General features: G+C 31.3%; 3 protein-coding genes across 3 annotated transcripts; 1 reads left to right on the top strand and 2 right to left on the bottom strand.

Moving 5' to 3' along the window:
• Positions 1-3,472: 3,472 nt before the first annotated feature.
• On the bottom strand, positions 3,473-4,897 carry LOC141527779 (uncharacterized). The gene is made up of 2 exons (XM_074243446.1): positions 4,121-4,897; positions 3,473-3,746 (listed from the first exon to the last, which is right to left on the bottom strand). The coding sequence occupies exon 1, from the start codon at positions 4,866-4,868 to the stop codon at positions 4,122-4,124; it is 747 nt and encodes a 248-aa protein (XP_074099547.1). The 5' UTR covers positions 4,869-4,897; the 3' UTR covers positions 3,473-3,746; position 4,121.
• A 9,915-nt stretch (positions 4,898-14,812) lies between these two features.
• Positions 14,813-16,013, top strand: LOC141527746 (uncharacterized). The gene is made up of 2 exons (XM_074243383.1): positions 14,813-15,543; positions 15,608-16,013. The coding sequence occupies exons 1-2, from the start codon at positions 15,482-15,484 to the stop codon at positions 15,951-15,953; spliced, it is 408 nt and encodes a 135-aa protein (XP_074099484.1). The 5' UTR covers positions 14,813-15,481; the 3' UTR covers positions 15,954-16,013.
• A 16-nt stretch (positions 16,014-16,029) lies between these two features.
• On the bottom strand, positions 16,030-19,625 carry Pig-q (phosphatidylinositol glycan anchor biosynthesis class Q). The gene is given in 7 exon segments (XM_074243382.1): positions 16,030-16,220; positions 16,760-16,874; positions 16,957-17,149; positions 17,213-17,493; positions 17,560-18,287; positions 18,290-18,560; positions 19,494-19,625. Coding segments are annotated over 6 exon segments (1,551 nt in total). The 5' UTR covers positions 18,333-18,560; positions 19,494-19,625.
• Positions 19,626-19,709: the final 84 nt, after the last annotated feature.

Here is a 19,709-nt window from a genome sequence, read left to right as displayed (position 1 = left end):
CCGCTGTACCGGTCTTTTGGCAACGTTGATTGGTCCTTCTCCTTCTCACTGGGTCCTAGCTGTTCTCATACTCAGGTACTCGTTCTTTCCGACCGTTGTTGAACTACCTGGGCTCGCCAGCAGAGTTGTCCGAAGTTTTCATCATCCTTGGGAATTTATCGGACTGAGTGGTTGAGCTGGACACAATTAATTGGCATATAACAAAATTAAAAAAAAAAATATTCTACGCTTACTTCCTTCCGGTGAGCTGGACTCGTCATAAATGAGGGTTACAAATCGGCTCAGACTATCTTCTCGCATTTTTTATACATTTTATATTTCTTAAGTAGAGAGCAATTAGGTAGTAAATTTATATTTTTATGGCTTAAGCCATAATCCATAATTCATAATTAATTAATCCTCTTTTCTAAATTATTATTCCTAGTCTATTGTACTGAATTTTCAGAGAGTACAAATACATTTTAACAATAACCTTTTTCTAATAGTTAAAAGTTTGAACCTAGGTTGTGGGGTTTTCCCAAAAGTTTTCTTATAATTATAAAATGGATTTTTATAATAATTTGTGGAAAATAGGAAGGATGGCTATTCTAGTAATAATATAAGACTTTGATTATATATGCGTCTATATTATGGAGGGTAGAGGTACCTCTACCTTCCATAGTCTATATGTAGTTGCAGCTTTATTATGTCTAGTACACAGAACTTCTAGATATACGTGTGATCGGTACAGAGCTATTCGCTGGGTGCGTGACCCCAGCGCCACCTAACGATACAACTTACGGTGGCTCTTTTAAGAAAATTTACATGCATTCGATGCCGAATAGTTATTTAAAAAATTAAATAAACTTGAAAAAAAATTTTTTTTTCATGGAAAATGTGGCATATTACACAGAGTGTAGATTAAATTAAAAATTTTTTCTCGGGTCAGCTGAAAACAGTAAGGAAAATAAACACAATAACTAAAACAAGTCTCAAGTGAATTAGGTTAAACAGTGTTAAAATCTGTCTAGATGTTTATTGTTAAATTAATATTGAATGAAAAATCACACACAAAAAACAAATTTCTTGCGCCAAGAAAATTTTAAACAAAACAAAAGTTATTTTGGAGCAAGAAAAAATTTTCTTGGCTCAAGAAATTTATCTTGTTTCAAGAGACTTCATTCAAGAAATTTTCAATCTTCCTTAAGATTTTCTTGAGCCAAGAAAATTTACACTCCAGTCAAGAATTTTTTTTTTCAGTGCAGTATTAATATTAAATATATAATAATCCGAAATTAGATAAAGAATAACGAATAGCTCTATTTAACATAATTATATGTTGACGAACGTATTAAAAAATTTTTTTTTTAATTTATTACCCATAATATTATTTTTTAACCAGAAACTTAAAGAAAGGATAAAAATTTAGTCCTGGCTGAACATGTGAGAGATGTTTAGCAGCAGCTATCCATTTTTTTCGCTGATTTATCTTCCAATTGGCAACCGGAAACTTATAAAATTTACAATTGCTATTTCTACTAGTATTTTTGCAATCAACTACACAACAACTTTGATGACCAATTTTATTTTATTCATTTAATTAAACTGATACACGTGTTATTTTCATAGCCTTTAGTAATAAAAAGCCACCCTTAGTTCTGTATTGTCCGCAGCGGGCGCTGACATCCGTTTTGTGTCCCACTATGCCTTACGCACCCAGCGAATAGTCGAGAGTGAGTATGTCACAATGTAAGAGACTTCTCTAGAGGCCTAGTAATTACTTTAAACGTCTAATAGATGGTGCCTCATGTATGCGCAAAGTAACATATTTCTGAGATTTTCCATAATGGACGTGATGGAGGAACGACGTTTGATTTACGTTTGCGTTTTCTTTTGAATTTTTAAATAAATTACTAACTGATATTAGATAAAATTTTTGATTGATAAATGTTAATCTTTAATTTATTGGTGTGAATATAATTTTACTCTTGAATTGAATTTTTTTTTCTTTTATTTTATTCACTTTAATCTTTAACCTCAATCTTGGTGCGCAATAGTATTTGTTGGAGGGGCAAATCGCCCCTCAAGGTCTCGATAAACCTTGATTGTGCATTAAAACATTTCATCGAAGGACAACGACTTGGGTATGTTAAAGGAAATTTTCTGCAGTTTCTAGAAATGAAGAATCTTGTTTCTGCCAAAAATGGTACAATGTCTAGCCAACCCGAAAAAGAGATACTACATATGAATAAAAAAATTAAGCTAAAAGACAATGTTCTAAATGATTTTAATCCTAATGATTCAGATATGGATTATTCAGATGGAAATAATGTGATCAGTCATGAGATGAATGATCAAAAATATTTTAAAGTGTCAAATGCGTTCAGATTTAGTTCTTTTGATAAAGGCCCTTTTTCGGTTTTTGTTCGTTTTTTGGCTAATGATGATAAGAAGCATTATAAGATTCTAGATGTTGCACGTAAGCTTTCTACAGTGCCAATTCGTTTTGGTGATATTGTTCAATGTTCTCGCAGTACATAGCGAATCATGTTTTAAATAAGAGAGAAAGCTAATGACTGTTTGGGGAATGAAAAGCTCAAAGCAGTTGGTCTGGAAGCTTTTGTACCGAGTTTTATTCGTCTTCGTAAGGGTGTTATACGCGATATACCTCTTGATATTGGTAATGAAGATATTAAAATGTTGTTAACTTCAGAAAATTCAGGACTTCGAGTGGTTGATGTATACAGATTGAAGAGAAGGATTAGACGTCCAGCTAATGAATCTCCCCAGTGGGAGGCGTCTACGTCTGTTTGTATAACTTTTGAGTCTTTGTAATTACCTAAGCAAGTGAAAGTGTGGGGTGTATACATGCCAGTTAGTGAGTATGTACCCCCTATAAGAATTTGCTACAACTGCGGAAAAATGGGCCATATTGGTACCAAATGTTCCTTTGATAAAGTCTGCTTAGTTTATGGTCAGAGTCATGAGCAGACTCAAGGTGTTAAATGTTCCAATACAAAGAAATGTATTAATTGTAAGGGTGAACACACGACGTTAGATCCTAGATGTCCAGCCCGTGCTAAAGAGTTACAAACAAAAAACTGATGGCTCATGACAATATTTCCTTTATGGAAGCAAAAAAAGTGCTATCTCAAAGTTCTGGTAATATTACTTAAGGAAAGTTAACTGAAAGTATGGTGGAATCTTTGAAAGATTTTCCACCTTTACCAAAGAAAAATTCAGAAGTGACACATGATACTTCAATTAATGTGGCTCCAGCTTTGTCTATGGTTTGGAAGAAGTTACAAGATGCAGTCAGCAGATCAGATTATCCCCCTACAGTCCCCTTGGGAGTCAGCGAAGAGTGTAAGATCAAGTGGACAGACATCATTGGTGAAACATTACAGCTACTGCTAAAGGCCTTTTTGTCAACTCCAGATATTTGTGCATTGATCCGAAATATTATGAAGGCTGTGCAACTACACTTTGACTTAGTTATCAAATAATAATAATATGGCTAAAAAGTTTAAGGGGGATAGCCACTGTGACGCTGGAAAAAATAGGCAATTTTCGGGAATTTTTTTTACTAGGATAATAAAGGAATTTGGGGATCGGGTTTTTTTTGTTTTATAAAGTATATGTTGAGGATAATTCTCCTAAATTTTTATTCAAAAATATTTTGTTATCACAAAGTTATAAACATTTTTGTAGAGCACCAAAAAAATTTCCCCCTCCATTGCCGGTACTGTAACTCAAAAACGGATTATCTGAAACAAAAAAACCAAACGGCATTTTAATCTATAGGAATGTCGCTATCGTCGCACGTAGGGGATTTTGAAAATTTTGATTTGAGAAAAAATGGCGCCATATTGAAAATTTTTTCGTCTTTTTTCCTCATTTTTTTGGACTCAAACAGCCTTAAAAAATCTTAAAATTAAAATTTTCAAAATCCCCTACGTGCGACGATAGCCACTAAGTAGACGAATACGGGGAAACAAAAAAATTGAGAATCGGTTCATATTTACGAAAGTTACAGTACCGGAAAGTTTGAAAAAGTCGTTTTGAGAAAAAACGCGAGTAAAGTTTTAAGAAGATTCTCGCAACTTTAAAATCTAGTCTTTCACAAAATATTCATACTCACATCAAACTATCAAGTCCTGGGCCATATGAGGGTTCTTCCTCCTTATCTTTAGTATTGACCTTGACTTTTTTATTTTTTTACTGGCCGTTTCCATGCGGCTTTCAGCAGCTTTAACCCGAGTAGCGTCGCGCTCAGCGCAGTATGAGTAGAGTGTTGGTCCTACTTTAACATCGAGATTCTCTAATATCTTCAGAGTTGCTAGAGCCCCATCATTGAATGTAATTGTTGAAATATATAAAGCTATTTCAACAATAAGGGAACAAGAAGAATTTGTTTTTGGGGCGAGCTGCCACACTAATGCATTGAAGCTTTCATTATTATTTTGTGTAAACCCACCGACACATCGTTCCAATAACTCTGGATTCGATAGATCTTCATAAATCGGTATTAAAGCTTCCGCAATATCTGCAGGAAGTGGTGGTTTTTCAACTAATGAGTCCAAAGTATTTGTTGCCACAGCTTTTTGAAATTGACACCACGAATTTGCACCTTCAGGACAAAGAAAATGCTGCGGATCTTCGGGTGATGAAAACTTGTGATAAAATGTTTGCCAAATAGCATTATACATCTCATCAACATCATTAGAATGACGTCTGATTGCTAAACCATAATACTTTGTAAATTCATTAATTGCTTTGTCCGTTAATCGACCTTTCCCACCTAAACTTTTCTGTGTATTTTCTTCTTTTCCTGTTTTTGTCTTCTTGTTAGTTCGTTGCTTCTTCAAAGCCCTTAGTCGACTGCCCATTCGTTTTTGCACGTGACTAATACATTCCTTTTTTTTATCTTCACCATGTCCCCATACGGTTTAGCATCACAAATATTTTTATACGTTTTAGTGTCACCATCACCTATATAGTTTACATACTTAACGTTATGTAATAACTCTGATCGCATAAACATCTCTTTTATTCCATCTACCTCCATTTGTCCAGAAGAATTTTCATGGTTTATTGGACAGTCTAGAGCATGGTCTTGCATAAATTGATCGTATTCAGCTGTTCCTTTTTTGAGCTCATTAGCGCACACATCTTACAATAACTGGATTTCATACTTACATCTACGATCTTGCCAGTGAAGTAACCAATTAGAGAAGATATACCAAATGAAGATTTAAACCCTCTTTTCTTCCAACTACCGTCACCGGAGACAGAAATTCCAGGAATGTCATTGGATTTTAAATGCTTGCAGGTTTCTTGGATTTCTTCTTTAGCAGCTTTTTCAACACTAAATCACAACAGTTTCTAGCTGCATTTCTGATTTGTGTGACCAGACGATCGTAAAAGCTATGGAACATTGGTCGTGGTAAATCCATGAAAGCACAAAATCTTTCAGCTCCAGATAACCCAATACCAATTATCCGCATTGCAAAGATGAAACGGCGATTAATTTCATACGCATTCTTGATGAGTGGACATGAATTTATCAAAACTGGATCACATTTTTTGCAATTCACAACTAGTTTAAAACCTAATCCTCGAATACTTGTCTCAGTAAAGTTTACATCACCACCACACTTTTTACACGATACACAGCCACTTAGTAAATTAAATATCGAAAAAAATTTATAATTTTGTAGCTAATATTCGAATCAATTGTACAATCAGATTTTTGTGATAATTTCCTCTTGGAAGCACTATCACGTCGTTGAGAGCCAGTATTTTTTCAGTTTCATATCTGTTGAGCGGTCGATTAAATTTTTCCTGTCGTTTGGCAGTTTTCTTTCGTTTTTAATAACTTTACTTTGTTTACGATCCATTATTTAACAAATTTTTTTGTTAAATAAACAAAAAAAAAGATCAGAAGATTTAAAAAAATAAGTAAGTAAACAATAACGAGTACACTAAGAAACTCAATAAATTAAAGAACGAGTGTGTATTCATACAAAACAACTAAACTATGAGGTACAGTATCTCAACAATAAGAAAAAATATACGTTAAAAGTCAAATAATTGTAACGGTTGACAATCGTGAGGGAAAACAATCGCCAACCCGTACGAATCAAAGACGGAGCGAGCAGGCGACGTTTTCGTCGAAGCGCCGCGCGTAAAACGGTCAATCGACGCGCTCTTATAAAAATGACTATAACTCGAAAACTATTCGGAATTTTTCTATCAAATTTGAAATACATAATTTTGAATATATAAACTTCAGTTTAATGAAAAAAAAAAAAAAATTTTTTTTCCGAAATTTTACAGTGGCTATCCCCCTTAAGAGTTCGATTAGAATCTTTCAATGGAACTCAAGAAACATTAGATTTAAGTTACATGATTTAGAACGTTTAACTAATAATATTGATATTTTTATTATTTCAGAGACAAGACTTAATAACAAGAATAATTTATATTTAAGAGGCTTTGATGTTGTGAGGAAAGACAGAGTACATAATAATGGCAGTGGTGTCGCCATTCTTGTAAGGAATACATTGAGGTATACTGTGGTTAATGATTTATATGACTGCGGAGGTAAGATTGAATTATGTGCAATTAATTTTGGTTTTGATGATAGTTTTATTACAAATGTTTCTTGTTACAGACCACCTTCTAATATGATTGATAGAAATGAATGAGGTTTATTTTTTAGTTAATTTTCTAATCAATTTTTAATATGCGGTGATTTTAATGCTCATCACTCTCTATGGGAGTGGTCCTCAATTGATTGAGGAGTTGGTAAGGCAATAGTTAACGCTATTGAGGAAGTAGATGTTATTTGTCTTAATGATCGTAGTTACACTTATTTGTGTCCATCTTTCGGTTCACAATCGGCTATCGATCTTAACTTTACTGATAGTCAGTCATATTGGTTGTTTAATTGGCGAGTTGGTGATGACTCCTTAGGAAGTGATCACTTTCCTATTTTTATTGACTTTAATGCTAAACCTCAACCTGGTCTCAAACGATATGGATCTAATAAACTTTATGGTCGTGATGTTAGTTGGTCTTCCTTTGAAGATTCTTGTTTACTCGGTATTCCTGATATTAAGGATCTTTTTAAATCCTCTGCTGACATTCAGGTTAAATATTCTACTTTTTCTGCTGCAATTGAGGATTGGGTCACTTCAGCTTCGCCTCATTTTCGTAAAACTAATAATAATTATAAAAATGATAAAAGATGTATTAGACATAAATTTCCTCCTTCTGTATGGTGGAATCATGAATGTGATCGGCTAGTAAGGCTTCGAAAGCGAGCTTGAAAAAATTTCAGTATGAAAGGTCATTTGAAAATTTTATTAGTTTTAAGGAACAACAAGCTAAGACGTTGAAAGGCCTGAAAAAAATTAAAAAGAAAGTTTTAAAAGTTTTTGTGAGAATCTTACCAAGGATACCAACCCTAAGTTTTTATGGAACAAAATTAGAGGTTTCCAAAATAGATGGAATTACAAAGAGACAGCTAATGAATATAGTCATGCTAATATTAATGCTGTAAGAAGTTTAATTGATAATTTATGTCCTGCTTGGGTTAAAGGCCCTACGCCAAATTTTAACTCACCTAACTCTGACCCTTTTCTTGATCTTCCTTTTACCAGAGAGGAATTAGATTTTGCTATTTCAAGTTTAAAGATAGGTTCTAGTCCTGGTCTTGATGGTATTGATTACAATATGATAACTCATTTGCCATGTGAGGCTAGAGAGCTTTTGTTAGACTTGTATAATCAGATTTATGACTCGATGGTTTTTCCAGAAGATTGGAGAAGGTATTTTATTTTTGCCATACCAAAAGGGGATGGGGATAAATTCAGACCTATTTCGCTTGCCCCATGTCTTGCTAAAGTTATGGAGAAAATGATTAATAATCGTATTATGTGGTGGTTGGAATATCATAGAGTGTTACCTAATTCGCAAAATGGCTTTAGAAAAAATAGATCATGTGCTAATAATCTAGCCTTTTTGTTTTTAAAAATTATAAAAGGTTTTAAAGAGGAGTCATCGACGGCTGCTATCTTCTTAGACATTAAATCTGCTTACGATTGTGTTTTACCAGAAATTTTAATTGACAAACTCAAGTTGCTCGGCTTTCCACCTAAAATTATTTCTTTTATTTATAATCTCGTGTCTGAAAGAAATCTCAAGTTTTGTTTTGGTGAAATTGATGAATCTCGTAAGGTATTTCGTGGGTTGCCTCAAGGCAGTGTCTTAAGCCCGTTGTTATACGCAGTTTACGTTATGGAACTTGACAGGACAGTTTACTCATATGAAATTTGTGATTTGGTACAGTATGCTGATGATCTTTGTGTCTTTTCCACTGGAAGGGACGTGAGTGGAATCACTAAAAATGTTGAAAAAGTTATGATTGATGTTTGTCGATTACTTGATAGTTTAGGTTTAGAGTTATCTTGTTCTAAGTCGAAATTTCTTGTTTTTAGTAAAAATGATTCTTGGCGTAATAAGAATGGTGGTAGTTGGAGGATTAAAGTTGATAATACTTATATTTCGAGTAGTAATGTTGTAAAATTTTTGGGAATGTATTTTCAGTCTTTAAGGTGGAGCTTTCACATAAATGAGTTAGTTAAAAAATGTCTGAATGCTTCAAAGGTTATTAAATGTCTAAGGAAAACATGGTGGGGTGCTGATCCTATTCTTCTTTTAAGAATTTATAGAGCTCTTGTTAGATCAAGGATTGAATATGGTGCCTTTTTATTTTATAATTTGACCCGGTCTGATTTTCAGAAGTTGAATAAAATACAACTCAAAAATGTCAAAGCTGCTCTAGGATATTCCGCTAGTACCCCTAATAATGTTGTACTATATGAAGCTAAAGAACCTCCATTGGATTTAAGATTTAGATATTTGTCTTATAAATTTTTGTCTAGATCTATTTCTAAATGCGATTACAGGTTGTTGGTTTGCATACAAGATATTATTGAATTTGAGGATAATCCTGTGATCATCAATAGAGAAGGTAATATAAATTTAATTGCCTTGTAACAGGGTAAAATTACCCTTAATCGATAAGTCACCGAATATCGATAATTATTCGACATAGCACTGGCGCGTCTCGATCTTCGGGCCTAAAGGGAGAATAGGAGGGGGTGAGTTTGGGTTAAAATAGGTGAGCCGTGCAGTGGAACAGGGAGAAGTAGTGTGACCACCAGACTAAGTGCCACGGAAATCGAAAAGGACCGTTCCCGAGAGTAGTGACGAGACGAAAGAAGCCAACTACAACTAGGACTTCATCCTCAACGAGTGAGTTAGACCATCGTTTTGTTCATCAAGGTGTCAATTATTGCTCTGTGGAAAGGAAGTGGACCGCGGTTTATCCAATGCCCAGTTACTTCTCCTAATTGTTTATCAATTGGATCGTTGATCGACGAAAATCTTATTCAATAATTAAATCGTAGAACATTTGCTAGTTTTTGGATTAGTGATTTTCATGGGGGTTTATACCCGAGGATCACTTAATCGACCTTGCGGGGGAAAGTTTTAATATCTAAAAGTTTTCAATCAATTAACTAACATCTAAGAAAATTCATTAAACTAATTTTTCAATAATTAACTGAGTAAAATTGATTGATCCTTGTCATTGAGAAAATTAGACAAATTTTTATTCGTGGAATTTTCGTCAAGCGTCAGTTGTGTGTCGCATAAATTCCAATACCCAAGGTCAAGCAAAGACTTGACTAGCGAATGTTCTAGCAATTAAATTTGACTATTTCGACTCGTGTCGAATTTTTATAATTTATAAGACGAGTAGAACGCTAGTGATAATGTTTTATATTAAGAATTAATTATTAAGAATTCTATATTGAGAATTAATTATCGAGGATAATATAGAGTGGAAAATTATTAAGAATATTATATTAGGAAAATTATTGAGAATATTATATTATAAAACTATTCCGTCAAGTATGAATTTAATAATTTTGGGATTAAGTCCGTGAAGTAGTCAAATTGAAATTACTGAAACTTGATAATTATCGGCGTGGATATTAAGTCCTAGGAATTAGTTATCTGAGTCAAAATTGTCATAGTAAAAGTTTAATCAGAATTAGTTAATTAAACTTATGTTAAAAATTTTGAAGTGATTGTAAAGGTCTATGTTGTGATTAAGTTAATTCAAGGCATTAAGCCTCTGGTTCTATAGGGGTTAGTTCGAGGTTAATTGAAGTTGATTGTTGAATTGGAATTATTGTTTTTACCAAATACTAATGATTGAATAATTTGGAAAAATATTGTAATTAAATTAAAATCCTTTTTTTATTAAAATTTATAAAGTAAAAATCAATTAAGCGAAGTGTGGGTTATGTGTGTGAAGAATTGTATGGGTTATGCGTGATAGAGAGTGTTAATAGTGTTAAATGCGGTAGTCCTGTGGACTTAGTTTTAAGTTAAAAGTGTGTAAAGTGTGGAGTTAGTTTTGGTCGTCCGGTGGACGTTAAATTTTAAGCTTAGTTTTAGGTCAGGTGTGGGAGACCGTTCGTTAGAAAAAGCCCAGTAGTTTTAAGCAGGTGTGGGAGACCGTTCGTTCAAAAAAGCCCATTAGTTTTAGGTCAGGTGTGGGAGACCGTTCGTTAAGAAAAGCCCATCTAGTTTTAAGCAGGTGTGGGAGACCGTTCGTTCAAAAAAGCCCGTCTAGTCATCGTATCGTCAATTGGAGGTTCGTTTGTAAATATCGTTTATTTCGCAGTTATTCTCCGCTTCGTTAGATTATAAGTGTGTGTGTGAGCACTTAAAATTGTTAAGTTTGTTAAATTTTTATTGTTAATAAAACTGATCAGATTGTTAATTAAATTTTTATTATTTAACAGCACCTTCCTCCACTCTCTCTACCCTAAGATAAGTTTTCTCAGCTCTGGACCGGTTCCAGGAACCGTGATTAATAATCCTGGTGGCGCCCTGGTAATTTTTATTGTTGTTAGTTTTGTTAGTTAATTTAAAAATTGATTAGGGGCCAACCTGAGCAGGTAAAACTGTTACAGCCTGCTTCCGAGAAATTGAGAAATATAGTCATTTAATAAAGTCTTCTAACAAACCAGTATGTTATGAATTCGAATATGATAACATCTTTTTCCATCCCATTGTTTCCTTTGAGGAAGGAATTGTGATTCAAAATTCTTTAGATTGTAAAGGCATTTTTAAAGATATATTTGAGGATACCCTCACTTTGACTACTTGCTTCTTTACAGATGGTTCTAAGTCAGACGACAAACCTTCTGGAGGGTTTTCGGTAGTTAATTTAGAGGATTCCAAAAATTTTCAATTCAGAGCCCCCAAATATGCATCTGTGTTTACTTTTTGGAAGCTATGGCTATAGTTGAAGCTCTAAATTTGATTGAAAAGTCGGAGTATAAACACTTTAGTATTTTTTCTGATTCTAAAAGTGTGTTGTTAGCTTTAATTTCTGATAAGAATATTAATAATAGGTCATATTTAATTTTATTAAATTAGGAAACAAGTTAGAAGCTTATCTTCACTTGGAAAACAGATTAACTTTTATTGGATTCCAGGTCATTGTGATATTGATGGAAATGAAATGGCTGATAAAGCTGCTAAGGAAGCTATTTATAAGGGCAGAGATACTACTTTATGTTTACCGAATAGTGACTTTAAAAAAATGTGGAAAGATTTTATGTGGAGCAGTTTTGAAAAGTGGTTTATAGATCGTAGTTCTGAAAAGGGAGCTTTTTATTTCAATAATTTTTATAAGATTAGTAGGAAACCTTGGTTCAATGACGTTAAAGTAAATAGACGCACCATAGTCTCTATCAATCGTTTAAGAGGTGGTCATAGTTCCTTAAGATCTAGTCTAGCGAGGCTAGGTATAGTTCAATCTGCCTTATGTCCATGTAGAATGTCTGATGAATCTCCTAATCATGTGTTTTTCCAATGTATTCGTTTTGATAAAGAAAGAAAACGATTAATTGATTTGTTGTTTAAAATTTACGGATTTGGTCCTCACAACATTGAAGCCCTTTTAAGTTGTTTAACATTTGATATCATTAAAAGTTTAAGTTATTTTATTAATGCTATTGATATTTATATATAATTTGTATTCTCTGAGGTGTTCTTATATATTTATATTTATAAGTCTTATTTTCAGTTTTAAATTTTAGTGCTTATGTTTGGTTCCAAAGACATTACTATGTAACCTATCGACTGATGTTAAAGTTTAAAAATATATTATACTTAGTTGTAAGTGTGCCTTAATACTCTGTTAAATATACTGAAAGTATACTGAGTATATAAATATAAATTATAAGAGTTGACAATAATAATTATAACTAGTTGGTAAGATTTCCATTTATAATAAAGCTTATAAAAATTTATGTATAAGTTTGTAGAGGCTGAATTGGGATCCCAGTAAACAATATTATGTCTTTAAAGGTTCTTGATGAACTCCTATTTAAGATTTGGACGTCGTAATTTTTAACGGAATGGTGTCTCTAAGACGTCTTGAGGACGTCGAATGCGCCACTTTAAGAGTAATATAAGACTTCCACAAATATTCTCAAAGAGATCTTTTTTCTGAGTTAAAAAAAAAAGAGTGCTTACAGAAGTTAGAATTAGGAAGTCTTTTTGAGTTCAAAAATAAGATGTCTTGCAGAAATCCGAATTAAGAGCTCTTTACGACTTCAAATAAAAGAGTACTTATAGTAGTCAGAATTGAGAGCTCTTTCTGATTTCATACAGAAAATTTGCAGACTATTATTATTATAAATTAATAAATATTATTTATTCATGCTATAAATTTATTAATATTAATTGTTAAATTATTATTGTTGTTATGTAATACTCATAATAATTATAATAATAATATTGATTTTCAGTCATTTTGTGACTTAATTTAAGTAATTTTTTATCATTTAGTCGCCATCCTTTCGTTCACGAAGTCAGTATTTTTTTTGATACTCCTTGACAAACAAGATGCATGTAATCCACTGGAAATTGAGACACCATACCAACACCAATATCTTCAAAATCTGATTTTCCTAAATGATGATCTTCATTTAAACGATTTATAAAATTCGAGTCAGTGCGTAATGGTGCATCCATATCAAGAAATAACATTCGATGGTCACTATTCTCCTTCTTGAATGCACTTACCGCAACCATAAAAACCACCATGACCTTTTGTGTAGGTTACAAAAGCTCTCGCTGGTGAATCACAAATGACAGCCCTTATAATTACTTTAAATTTATGACTATCATACTCGAAACCTTCCTCTCTTAGATTTTTGTACTCATTAATGAAATCTTTAAGAAATTCATTAGTCATTTGGTTTGTTCAGTCCATGGTATATACCAATAACGAATGGTACAGAGACTTTTGGAAAAATTTCTCCCAGTATAGGATACAGTTGTCGTTTTGAACTCTTCGATATTGGCAAACCATCAATGTGTATACTAACCTGGATAATATCTGTAATCTGTTTTATATCGACAATTTTTAATTGATCAATTAATCCTTTTTTCAGTCCATAGTGGAAATATTCTCTTGGTGCAACCTCACGAATAGTAGTATCTGTAGGAGTATCAATTAAGGTACGACTGTCATTTGGAAGACTTTTTAACTCTTCTATTGACTCCACATTTCTAATAATTTTTAGTAAAGCACTTGATCCAGCTTGAGTAATGTTAAATTCGCATTTCCATTGAGCTAATTGTTTGGTTAAAGGAATTGGTACTTCGATATCACAATTATTATTATTATTATAAGTGATAGAAGTTGTAGTAGTTGTTGCTGTTACTGTTGATGTTGTTTTTGTTGTTGTACAATGAGAATTATCATTATTATCTGTGTAAGTCTTTAAAGAGATATCGGTTACGGTATTATCTAAATGAATCGACTGTAAACTGAAATCATCACTGTCATAATTATTGTCGTTGTTCATTACACTGTTATTAATAACTGGATCATTATCAAACGAAGTATCAACCAATGCTTTTGCACGTGCAGTCTCCAAAATTGCCTGCTCACAGCGTTTTTTCAATCTTCGATTTTTCTGACTCTTAGACAGTTCACTGAATCTTTTCTTTCAGACATCTTGAGAAAAAAATATTTTAAATTAAAAAAATCATAATTTATATTTATTTTTGGATAAATGTATACGTTACCTTTAAAATCGAATGATTTCTCAAATTTATCACTGATAAAAACATGAAATATCATACACAGTCAAATATTAATTAGCTAAGAATATGCACTTACATTATTTTTAGAACTTTTAATTTACAAATTACGAAATCACTGGTTATAAATAATTAATTGATTTCACTAAATTAAAGTTTTGCAATTCGACGCTGAATGTAAACAGAAAACGTACCATACACTTATAGGTTAAACTTAAAAGTTAAATTTTTCCCCCCTTATAACATCGAGGCCATTCTTAGCGAGATGAATCCTGCGGTAGTGATACCGATTTCAAAATTTATTAATTCTATTGACATTAATATCTAATTTAACTTGTTTAATATATATTATATATCGTTCTTTTCGTTTTTATTACTCTAGAAACATTTCAAATCAACTAAAAGTGTCTTTTTCGAAATAAACACTAAATGGAGCTAGAGTATTAAAATTAACTTATACGTGTTGTATTACTCCTTGAAGAAGCCTTAGTAGATAAGTAAAATTATATGTAACTCAATGTAATCACGGCAGAGTGAGCTGTTGCTCGAGCCTTCTCTTATATTTCTAATAAAAAAAAAAAAAAAACCGTGATATGACCCTGATAGCCAGCGCTTTCTCAGTAAGTAGTTGGCTTCTAGCAGTTACGGTTAACTTGACATCGAGTTAGCGGTAATTTTTTACATGACAACAGTTGTAAGCAAATTGACGGAAATCTACGGCCGAAACTTGAATACAAGTTAACAATCAAACTTGTAGTTAAATTTCCGTTCAACTTTATTACAATTTGACAGAAATACTTGTACAGCAAGTCTTGACGTCTGTTTGCAGAGTAAGTTATAGGTAACTAATAGTTAATCGCTTGCTTTACCAACTCTTTCCGTCAAGTTAGCTTCAAATTGCGGACGTAGTTTGACAGTAAGTTACAGGTAAGGTGGCTATCAGGGGACATCACAAAATGAAGATAATATACAACTGCTGACAAAGGAGAAAAATCGATTCAACATTTTTAAAACACTAAAAATTTAAATAGCGCGCTACGCGCGCGCCTTAATTTCAACCAATAAGGAATTGTGGCCCGTTTTTTGCGAGTTTCGATCTTTGACTAACTTCAAGACGTTCATGTATTTTAATTTAGAGGATAAACATGTGAGCTAGAGAGAGATAAAAAAAGAATCATAACCTAATACTTGAAATAAAGACAATTTCATATTTGAATATTATTATACCGCAATCTTACGCAATTTTAAACAATAAAAATAAAAATAACAAGTGTTAATAAATATAAAAAGAACTATGTTAATAAATCGACTGAGTACTCTGACCTGTCAGTTAACTAGGAGGTCTTTGTTACTAAGGTAAATAAAATATTTTTAGTCTCAATATTTATTCCAAATCTTTATTTTGATGTCTGGTTTTTAGGGTAATTTCTAGAAATAATACTCAGTCAACACAAATTAAAATTAAAAAGCGCGACGATGACGACGATGATGATGATAGATCCAAGCCGATTCAATATTCAACGTCACCTGCAGCGGAATGGCTGGTTGAATTCAGTCAACAAGGTGGCAGAAGAAAGGAACCTTGGTATCAACCATGGAGTGTTCTTATTAGTACTTTTACATTTTTTGTTTACTTTGTCTATCTGAGAGAAGCTAATGATTATGACGAACTATTAGAAAGAGAACTGGGTGATCACTTTCCTGATCTCAAAGAAGCTGATATTAGAAGGAAACTTCCCCCAGATACTATTACTAAAAAAGTTTAATAATCTAGATTATTGTCTATTTAAATAAATTAAGTTCTCTATTATTAATGTAATTTAAAAGTTTATTTTTATTTGTTTACAATGGATAAAGCAATTCTCCCCAGAAAACATTTCTGACAATCATTTTCCATTCGATTGGTGGATTGTGATTTACTGTATCAGGAATGCAGTGGACCCAAGTATCTGACCAAGATGAACGGACAGTTGTCATCATCAGTGTTGATGATCTATCTTCGTGGATTGACTTTAATGATATTTTTACTGAACCTATTCAGTAGCATAAGTATAAAATAATTTTATCAAGTAAAATTTATTAAGGGACGCATCTAGTGTGAAATTGAAAAAAAAAATCGATCTTTACATCGATAAATTATACATTTGAAAATAACATACTAAAATTTTAAATCGATATCAAATAGTTTTTCGAATTTGCTGCAATGATTACTCAGAGACAAATGATCTGATCACTACCAAATTTTTTTGGTTCCATGATTCTTGATCCTCTGACAAAATAACCCGGACAAAATGTCCCTAAAATAAATATCCCCAGACAAAATATTTCTTTGACAAGAAACCCCCGACAGTTAATGCTGAATAGCCGGAGTTTTTGAATAAAACGATGAACTTTTTTGTATTTTTTTTTTTTTTTTTTTTTTTACAAATTATGGCAAAAAAAAATTTTTCGAAAAATTTCATTTAAATTTTTAATCAAGGTATAATCATAATTTTTGTGTGTGTTTATTCGATATTAGACCAACACATACGCTAGTTGTGCCCCTTAAGATAGAAATAAATTATATACTTACTATGAACGCATCGCGAATTAAATAGCCAAGATAGGAGTGTATAAATAGGAAGTACTTGAAAATAAAATTTTAATTTTGTCAGAAATCCACCAAAACCAATGATGATTATGCGTAACTAAAAAAAAATATTTAATTTAATAATTGTTTTTTTATGTATAATAATAGCTTAATTTTTTTGATTCAATAAAAATAATTACTGTTGTGAATACGATGTAGTAAACCCAAGTAGTTGGCATGAGAAATAGTAAAATAGTGAAGAGAAGTGTACCGACAAAAAGTTGATCAGCTTGATACTGACATGAATCGACTCTTTCTCTCAGTGGGTTTTTTTTCTTGCCAAGAAAAAGCCGAAATAATGCTGTTAAGCCTCGAATTTGTATATTAAAGAGTCTAAAATAAAAATAAATTAATTATTTATTTTTATAAAAATATTTTTTGTCGCCAAAAGATTACCTCGCTGCGTAAACGTAGATGCAGTAAGCATGAAAACTAACGAGAGCTAAAATATCAGCGGCGATGGCTATTTGAAAAGTAATACCAAGTCTTCCAAATAACATAAGAACTTCAAAGAAAAAATCCATTACTGATTTTATGGAAACTAAAAATGTCCACCAAAACTGAATGTGATAAAGGAAAAATTTTCCGAGCATTTTGTTGAATGAGTAATTTAGTTTGAGACCAGCTGGAGCTCCCATTAACCAATGAACTAAGTTTTTCAGAGTATCAACGACTTTCTAGACAAAAAAATAATTTTAGTAAATAATTATTAAACTATAAATATTTATTAAGTTAATAATTACCTCAGCATTATTGAGTAAAACATGCGAAGGTCTGTCATCGATATTTTGTAATATAAATCTAATTAAAAATACCCCTAATAAAATATCTAATGTTATTGCGACAATAGGATTTAATGTCTTTAACGAAAATTTTTTGTCTTGAATGATTGTCATTAAAATCCATTTTGTATTCTCCAGCCATCCGTTAAGATGTAATCCAAGCGTTGAGTATTTTAGAATTGGCAACAATATGTTTGTTACTTTGGACAAAAATAGTACTGGATATAAAAACATCCAAGTTAAGTAAATGAGTAATGTCTCCTTACAATTTAGTAAATAATTTACTTTCTTGACTTTATCCTCTCTTATTTTTTTTTCCAAAATGTCTTTCAAGTCCAAAAAATGATTACCAGAAAAATTCTGTGTCCTGAACAATTCAGATTTTATCAAAGCTTTTTGATCATAATTTATTATTACTGTATGATAGCTGAACTTTTCAACTGTCTTAGTATCTACTATCACATTTTTAACACTGTAGTACAAAGTGTCATTTGTACTACCCGGTTTTAGAGTAATTTCTATCCAGTCATTTATTCGCAGTCGGCGTGAAGTATTTTCTGCAGCAGAGTAATACCCGATTAATTCGGAGTTTGATTCTTGTGAATCATTCATGCAGATACTTATTACATAAAATTTTTTACTGTCGCTGTCGTGGTCATAGAGTACTTTTCCATTAATGTAACCACTTTTTCATATGAAAAATTATTTGGGATGAATACTAATAACGATTTCATTCTGATAAAAATAATTATTTTACATTTTTCTTTTTATATTAATTAATCCAACTGTGATAGCTCATTTAATCACATAAATGATTTAAAACTTCCTGGTATTTATTTTTATAATTTTATCTGATTAATTTTTTAAATTGTTTTTATTATAATTTATATTTTTCATCACAATAATTTAAGTGACAATTTATGTTATCAAGTAAAATTTCTGGAACAATAATTTCATTTTTTCTGCAAAGTAAAAATGTTAATCAATTATTTATAAATAAAAACAGTTATACACATTTTTTTAATGATACTGAAGTTAACTGTCAGCTGTCAATATTAAAAATTTTTATAAAAATTTTCACTTGTAATTTTTATTAATTTTCACATGTGGAATGTTTTAGTTAAATTTTTTTTTATAATAATTTAATTTCCATAAAATTCTAAAACAGTTTTTATGACATTACAGTTAGCTATAACTTAAAAATTTTTTTTAACAAATAAATCTGTTCCAAAAAATTATTTTTAAAAAATTGCATTTTTATTTTTCTAAAATTTCTAAATGTCAATTTTTTTAATAAATTTTTTTTGCCATAATATATTTGTTACAAAAATTCTTAAAGTTATCAACTATCTGCTAAGTTAATTTTCATTAAAATTAGCTGCCATCTGACCAATTTTTAATTTTATTTAAAAATTAAATTTATTATAAAAAATTATTTTAAAAAAATTTCATTTTTTATTTTTTAAATATCTAGATGTCAATTTTTTTTCTTATTTTTTTTCCCTATAATTTATTTGTTGACAAAAATTCTAAAAATTATCAAATATCTGTTGAATCAATGACATTAAATTTAGCTGTCACTTGATAATTTTTTAATTTTCTTTAACAAAACAATTTGTTCTAAAAAATTGTATTTTTTATTTTTAAAATTTCTAGATGTCAATTTTTTTTCTTATTTTTTTTCCCATAATTTGTTTGTTAACAAAAATTAAAACAATTGTAAAGTGACAGCCAAATTTAATATCATGCTAAATTAATTTTCATACAGTTTTTTATGCTTGTCAACTTCAGTGTCATTTTTTTACGGTAAAAACAAAAGCTAGCCTACAAATAAATGTTACAGAATTAAAAAAAAAAAAAAAACAATTTAAACAAGTGTATGTAATTGTAATTACCATTATTATTATTTTAACCAACAGCAAATAACATTATATTGACAACAAGTTTGACCAGTATTGAAATATTTGTCTAACAATTCCTAAAATGTTTATATACAAGCGATCAGCTGATTTTAAACAGTGGAGGAAACAGCAGCATGGAGGGCACTCGTGCATAAGTGACACGTATATATATAAATATCTACGTTTAATAGACTCAGTATGCTAGTTCAT

Source organism: Cotesia typhae, unplaced genomic scaffold, assembly GCF_013202065.1.
Source record: "Cotesia typhae breed Kobodo isofemale line unplaced genomic scaffold, CoteBio_Ctyphae contig_4, whole genome shotgun sequence".
NCBI lineage: Eukaryota > Metazoa > Arthropoda > Insecta > Hymenoptera > Braconidae > Cotesia > Cotesia typhae.
Note: the sequence above shows the minus strand (reverse complement) of the source record. Positions and strands in the feature narration are given on the sequence as shown.